At 40.8% G+C, this 7,958-nt stretch overlaps 1 protein-coding gene across 1 annotated transcript; it reads left to right on the forward strand.

Annotated features, from left to right (window-relative positions):
- The first annotated feature begins 311 nt into the window (after positions 1-311).
- On the forward strand, positions 312-7,008 carry LOC108361480 (uncharacterized). Its single transcript, XM_017614099.1, has 2 exons — positions 312-412; positions 620-7,008. Exon 2 carries the CDS (start codon positions 1,801-1,803, stop codon positions 7,006-7,008), a length of 5,208 nt encoding a protein of 1,735 aa, XP_017469588.1. The 5' UTR covers positions 312-412; positions 620-1,800.
- The last annotated feature ends 950 nt before the right edge of the window (positions 7,009-7,958 follow it).

The raw sequence follows: 7,958 nt of genomic DNA on the forward strand, positions 1-7,958 counted from the left end.
ACTGGCCATCTAAANTATGAACCAAAGCAACTACAGACAAGTTATTTATAATTATTTTTCTCAAAATTAGGTTTAAACTGGCCATCTAAATCAATGTTTTAATCATCATCTGTAATTTATTTCATTAATTCTATTTATATCGCTTATCTTTTCTTTTTTTACGTATTTTTCCTTATACGATTATTAAATACATTTTATATAAATTCACCAAGTAATATGACTTAAATTTAGTCTCAAATTTTGTATTTTTTTTTTTTAGTCTCCGCTAATATTTGTATGTTGCGCTATAAAAGATTTTATACTTAACGAAAGTTACTGTGCGGTGGGCTACATCCCTTTTCGTTTGTTGGCACTTTTTCACTTCTTAGAAGACCGTCTGAAAGGAGATACCGCAGCTGTCACACCTCGTTTGGTAAGCCAATTTTTGTGTATGAAAATATTTAAAAGCACAGATAACTACAAATAAAACGAATTTGATTTCACTGTACTAAAACCACTGTGTCTTTTATTTACTCTTATTTTTCGTTACATTAACTTTACGCTGGTGCGCTCCATCTTCGTGCGACGCCACCTGCGTAAATATTGGTCTTCGAGCCTAAAAAGTAACCACATTATACAGTCCACACAGCATCTCATCTGAGTTTTTTCAACTGCCTCAACCGATCGCCACCAGCATCACGTTCGTCCACATAGCATCACAGCAACTGCCACAACCAACGTGCCACAAGAGCCACATCAAGCGTTTTTTCTTTGGTTTGCTACACAAGCAGCGTTTTTTGGTTCATCGCTCAACCGGCTGTTCATCAAATCAACGTTTTGGTTTGCATCACAGCATCACGTTTGCATCACAGCACCACTAGTGTCAGCAACACATTTTTTAATAAAGCAGCATATCGCACTACACGGCATATAACAACACATTAAGGTACGTGGTTTAATTTCATTGCACTTGTGTGTGTACAAATCGTCAAAAATAAATAAAAAACTGTGGTGATATACATATTTTGGAAAAAAACGCGCGTGATTATTGTGTAAAGCAAAAAAGGGGAGAAAACACTCAGTGCTTATTATTTTTTTTAAATAAAAATTAGAACACTTTTCACGTTTTAGTGGGGTACCGGCTAACATTAACGAATTTCGCGAACGTCCATTTTGATTCGTGATACGGTGTTGTTTGTGTAAAAATACCAGTCGCATTTACCGAAGCACAAGATTGATAAAATTTATTCCTTTCTTGCAAAGCACAGAATTTAGTTTTTTCTCATTTTACTGGCTTTCACTTTTATTTGCATTTTATTAATCGCGTAACTTCAAGTAGATTTTGCGAAACTCCTTTGGTTTCTTTTCACATTGCACTTGTCTATTATTAGTGGCGCGCTTGTACATATTGCTGATCACTTCACTGGGTTGTTTCCCCCATTTATTTGTTGGTTGCATAAAATCACAGCCGCGCTTAAACAAACACAATTTCTTCATAAGAAATTTTTAAAATAAACTGCATATTTTGAATATCAATTATTTACACACGTATATCACATATTTGATAAGTTGGGTGGCGAGTGACTTGCACATTTTTTGCATATACGCACATACACATACGTAATTACGTATTCGACAGTCTTATTTGGCTGGAAAATAAATAAATCGTTATTTAAATACACAAGTTATCTTTTGTTGTTCTTATAAGAATTAGACTTATTTCGGGCGAAGCGTTTTTAGTGGCAATCTTTTTCTAAGAAGCGGCGATTCACACAAAGAAATCTTTTGTCTTGCGTCCACCTCAGTTGCCTTTGGTCAAAAATGGACACCTTTATTCGTCAGGCAGATTCAGTAACAGAATTCGAATCTGACTACAACTCTATGCAGCCATCAGAGCACACAAAGCACTCCTTAACTTTCCAAAAGGATGAATTAAAGGCTCTGTGGGAAAAGGTAAAAGGGTCTTATGATGAACTTTGCGCATCAAAAGAGCTCGAAACCAAAGACCTGGCAGCAATTAAAAAGAAGTATAAAAGCACCTACTTCAGTTTTTTGCGGTGCCAAGCAGCAATGGCTGATCTTTCAGAGCAACTCGCAAAGACTGAAAAGGAAAGCGAATACAAGTCAGGTCGCGAGCTTAATATTCATCTCCCTCCTTGCGACACAGACATTTTTAAAGGAGATTATCTTTCGTGGCCATCGTTTAGGGATATGTTTACGGCTATATACATTCTAAATAAGCGCCTTACCCCAGTTGAGAAGCTGTATCACCTCCGGCAAAAAACTCAGGGGGAGGCCAAGGAAATAGTGCAGAGATCCCCATTAACCAACGATGGCTTTGGTGCGGCCTGGAAAAATCTTTGTGACAGGTACGAAAATAAACGTATCCTGGTCAATGCCCAATTAAAGGTATTATTTAATTTAAACGCAGTTGAGAGTGAATGCGGTAGCTCCATCAAGAAACTGCAACGCGACATAAATAATTGCATCTCGTCGCTTCAGTGTCATCAGATTGATGTTTCAAATTGGGATGCAATATTCACATATTTGTGTTCGACAAAACTGCCAGAAACGACACTGGCACTATGGGAGCAAACCATAGAAAATAAAACTGAGATTTCCAAATGGGTAGATATGGATAAATTCCTATCCAATCGGTTTCAAACACTGGAAACCGTGACAGGTCTTAGGGGAGATATAGTTTCGAAACCTAAACCACCAAGCTCTCGGAATTCTGCAGAGACGCCTGCAAAAAAGCTTGGCGCCTTTCAAGCCAGTGTAGCAAAGGCAACATGTAAAATGTGCAACAGCAATGTACACAAGCTATCAAAGTGCGACAGATTTTTGCGTCTAAAGCCGACGGAGCGAGTAGATTACGTGAAGAGCATTCGCAGTTGCTTGAATTGTTTATCTGCTGGGCACACAGTCTCAAGATGTACCAGCTCATTTAACTGCAGCACTTGTCATTCGAGACATCACAAGTTGCTCCATATGCCAATTCAGCCAAAAGCGACAACTGATCCATCGGGTAGCGTGGAATCTACTCCAAACCAGGCTCAATCAAGACGCGAATCTGAAAAAGGAAACATCAAATCGGTTACAAATGTAAATTCTTGTTACGCAAATACAAGTAAAGGAGTTTTGTTAGGAACAGCACGCGTAAACATACACTATAATGGTATACATTTTTCGGCTAGAGCGCTTATAGATTCTGGTTCTGAGTGCTCGTTCATTACTGAGAGACTCAAACGGAGAATCAACCTGCCATCAAAACGCTTGCATGCCCAAGTTTCGGGCATCAATAACTCTGTATCTGCGCAGGTAAAAGAAGCGTGTGCTATTCAACTTCGGTCACCCACAGACCCGTTAATTAATATAGAAGCAATTGTGCTGGTTTTACCACAATTAACCGGGGATCTTCCGACTTGTCAGATAAGCGCAATGACGCGGCAATCGTTCCCAGACTTGGTCTTGGCGGACAAAAGATTCTTCGTCAATGAGCCAGTTGACCTGGTCTTAGGAGGAGATATTTACCCGCAAATAATTTTAAGCGGAATGAGGAAGAACGTATTAAATACGCTTCTCGCGCAAGAGACCGTGTTCGGTTGGATACTGACTGGTCGCGCGGATTCAGTCAGTCCAACTAACAATATCGTATCGTATTTTAACGAAGTCACGTTGGACAAGCAGCTAGCTGCATTTTGGGAGCTGGAGGATGTCCCAAAGAAAAAAGGCATCAACGAAGATGATAAATACTGCGAAGAGCTCTTCAAAGCAACTACAACACGAAATACCGATGGAAAATACATTGTGTCTCTACCTTTTAAACGGGATTTTCCGAAAAATGTGTGCTTAGGACCTTCGATGAAAAGTGCATGCTCTCAGTTCTACCGGAACGAGACGCGACTAGCGAAAAAGCCTGTCCTTCAAACAGAGTACAACCGGGTTGTATCTGAATACGAGACACTAGCACATATGTCAAAAATTAACAAAAACATTTCACCAGATTCAACGGACTGCTATTTTTTACCGCACCACGCCGTTTTAAAGGAAGAAAGTACCACTACAAAGGTCAGGGTTGTATTCAACGCATCATGCCCAACCGCTAATGGCATGAGTTTGAATGATGTCCTCCTTCCAGGTCCTGTACTTCAGGCCGATTTAACGATCCTCATACTCCGTTGGAGACTGTTCCAATACGTCTTCAACAGCGATATAGAGAAAATGTATCGGCAAATATTTGTAAATGAGAATCAAACGAAATATCAGCGCATAGTTTTTCGCACCTGCCCAAGAGAACCAATTAGCTTATACGAATTAAAAACGGTGACTTTTGGCATCAACTGTGCTCCTTATCTCGCGATAAGGACATTGCATGAACTAGCTGATGAGGTCGAGAGCTCGTTTCCAATCGCATCCGAAATTTTGCGAAAGTGTATGTACGTGGACGACGTACTTGCTGGAGGACACAGCATCGGAGCAGCGATTAAAGCTCGAGAAGAAATACTACAGGTACTGGATTCAGCAGGGTTCCCGTTAAGAAAGTGGACTTCGAACTCCAGTAAAATACTTGAAGGTATACCGAAATCTCATTTACTCACCGACGATTTTCTAGAGTTTGAAGAGTCTAGTACGGTAAAAGCACTTGGCATCAGATGGAATGCCAAATCTGACTACTTCTATTTCACAGCAAAACCAATAGAAAATCGTGACGTCATCACTAAAAGAGCGATACTTTCAGCTATCGCCAAACTGTTTGACCCGCTCGGTTGGCTCGCTCCAGTGGTAATTGTCGCCAAGATCATTATGCAAAATATTTGGTTGGAGGGAACTGGTTGGGACGATACCGTGTCTCCGACCACATTAGACCGTTGGCAGGCATTTATGCACGACTACATGGACATTAATACCATTCGCATACCAAGATGGGTTCACTTTACGCAAACAGATGACGCCGAAATACATGGATTCAGCGACGCTTCGGAGAAAGCATACGCGGCGACTGTTTTCTTGAGAGTTAAGACTGCGGAAAAAGTTGTGGTCAGCCTTCTAATGGCAAAAACAAAGGTAGCGCCCGTCAAAACAGTATCGTTACCCCGTTTAGAACTTTGCGGCGCAGTTTTGCTTTCGGAAACCGTAGAAGCGGTCGTCGAAAATCTGAGTCTTGGACATTTGAAAATAAATCTCTGGACAGATTCGACAATAGTCCTCGCATGGATCCGGAAACCACCGTGTTCGTGGTCAACTTTCGTTGCTCACCGAATAACAAAAATTGTAGACAAGGTGGGAACCGAAAACTGGCGTCATGTGGATTCGGCATCAAACCCAGCAGATCTGGCGAGTAGAGGACTTTCGGCGAGTGATCTAGTCAACAACTCCTTGTGGTGGCAGGGTCCTTCTTGGTTACAAGAAGACTATTCGAGATGGCCAGCACAAGAATCGGACTTTGACACAACCATTGAAGAAAAAAGGGTGCATGTTCATGCAACAACAAAAGTAAAAGACTTTCACGACATTCTCGATCGATTTTCTGATTTATCACGGGCTTTGAGAGTTATATCTTATATTATGAGATTCTATCAAAGAATCAATCCCAAAACGAAATCTTCCTTTAAAGCGGAGTGTCGTTCAATTTCGGCCAACGAAATTAAAACAACGACCCAACGCTTAATAACAATTTGTCAAAAACAATATTACAGCGAAGAATATACAAGGTTAAAATCTGGAAAATCCATCGACGGAAAAAGTGAAATCCTGCCTCTTAACCCGTTCATCGACAAAGATGAGATTCTGAGGGCTGGTGGTCGTCTGAGCGCATCTAGCGATCTGTCCTACAATGAACGTCATCCTATCATTCTTCCGTATGGTTGTAGGATGTCCCGTCTCTTGGTCCAGTTTATCCATAAAATTTCCGTGCACGGAGAAAACCAGCTGATGCTGCGACTTATCCGATCGCAGTATTGGATTCCCAGAGTGAAAAACTTGATACGGTCCGTCATACATAACTGCAAGGTCTGCACGATCCACAAGAAACGGTCGCAAACTCAACTTATGGGAATCCTTCCCAAAGAACGCACAACCTTTTCCCGTGCATTCACAAACACGGGGGTGGATTTCGCGGGCCCGTTCGACATCAAGTCCTACCGGGGCAGAGGATGTCGCATGTCAAAAGGCTACGTCTGTCTCTTCGTCTGTTTCTCGACGAAAGCCATTCACCTTGAAGCTACCAGCGACCTTAGCACCGCGTCCTTTCTAGCCGCTTTCGCAAGATTCGTTGCTAGACGAGGATGTCCAAAAAACGTTTACTCCGACAATGGTACTAACTTTGTCGGAGCCTCACGATCTTTACGATCGGAATTCAAAGCATTTTTAGCTGAGGCACGCAATAGCACCCTCACTAAGTACAGCCATCAAGCCTTAGAGTGGCATTTCATACCCGCTGCGGCCCCTCACATGGGCGGTTTGTGGGAAGCTGGGGTGAAAAGTTTCAAAACCCACTTTAAAAAGGTCGCGTCCGACCACAAATATACTTTTGAAGAGTTCACCACACTCTTATGCCGTATTGAGTCTTGTCTCAACTCACGACCACTAAGCCCCTCTTCAAACGAACCGTCTGACCTGGAGCCGCTTACCCCCGGTCATTTTCTGGTCGGCGGGCATCTTCTTGCCCCACCCGAAATCGATGTAAATGAAAGTCCAGCCTCAATCGTAAATCGATGGCAGAAACTGAAGGCCCTACACCAGACATTCTGTAGGAGATGGAAAATGGAATACCTCACCGAGATGCAGAAACGCATCAAGTGGAAACATCCACAAACCAACTTAAAGCTAGGAGACCTTGTCGTCATTAAAGAGGAAAACCTGCCACCAAACGAATGGAGATTGGGTAGAATAGTCAAGCTACATCCAGGTTCCGACAACCGAGTAAGAGTAGTCGACATCGAAACAGCTAAGGGAGAAATCAGAAGGCCAATTGCAAAATTGGTCCTACTTCCGCCCTACAACGAAAATAGCACCACCTCGCAGTAAACTTCCTACCTACTCTGTATTCCACTTCACAAAACCCACCTATTCCACTTCTTACTCCCTACGCAATCCCACATCTCAAATGTCAATGGCGTTTCAGAGTTCAGCATTCTCAAACACCAAATANTAAAAAAAAAGGTGATGGTTCTTACCCAAGAGCCCTGGGTCGATCTGGTAACACGGAACCGACCATCTCTGATCCTTTAACAGGTGATCAAAGTCATACGTTCAAAATGTATAGAAATGGCGAAATTGGTTCTAATTTTCTAAGTTGGAGCTGTGAATTTTTAAATTATTACCTTTTTGATACCCACGCAAGAACCGCATTAACAAAAAAAACCGATTTAATTCGAGATATATATTTCTTTCAAGTATTTATATCTCTGTCCTTATAGCGCACTCGATGAGGCCGTATTCAAAAGTAAACATACATAGTTTTTATTTTAAAGCTTTTAATTAGTTATATATGTATATAATGTTTCGTTTTTTTTAAGAGCGCACATACGCATGCTCAATTGAGGCTTTCACTGTAAATTTCAATGTTTACAATACAACACCTTCTAAATGTATAATTATGAATATTTTTCTTGTTTCACATTTTTATAAGAGTTGCAGAGCATTTACATAGTTTTTAATTTTCGCACGCACATTGTTTACTGTTCGAGTGTAAGCGATCAATGAATTTTATCCATTAACCAAGTTTTAAAAGCAATAGAACACGTGGGCACTGTTCCATACTTTTACAAAAAGTTATGAAAAATTTTAAATGCAGCAGGCAAAAGAATTACAAAACTTATGTATATTCACAAATACATACATATATCGTTAGTATAGTACGGAAAGGGCGTATCTCACATCATCGCTGATATATAAAAAACCGTAACTAACTAAAAATCCAAAATCCTAATCTTATGCAATATAAAATTTTTCAGTTAGTCGTGGCTTTTTTGTAT

This window comes from Rhagoletis zephyria, unplaced genomic scaffold, assembly GCF_001687245.7.
Source record: "Rhagoletis zephyria isolate East Lansing unplaced genomic scaffold, Rhagoletis_zephyria_1.1 Rzeph_scaffold_00774, whole genome shotgun sequence".
Taxonomy (NCBI): Eukaryota; Metazoa; Arthropoda; class Insecta; order Diptera; family Tephritidae; genus Rhagoletis; species Rhagoletis zephyria.

What these genes read in the sequence shown, in the direction of transcription:
- LOC108361480 (XM_017614099.1), top strand. Translation starts at nt 1,801, where the DNA reads ATGGACACCTTTATTCGTCAGGCAGATTCAGTAACAGAATTCGAATCT.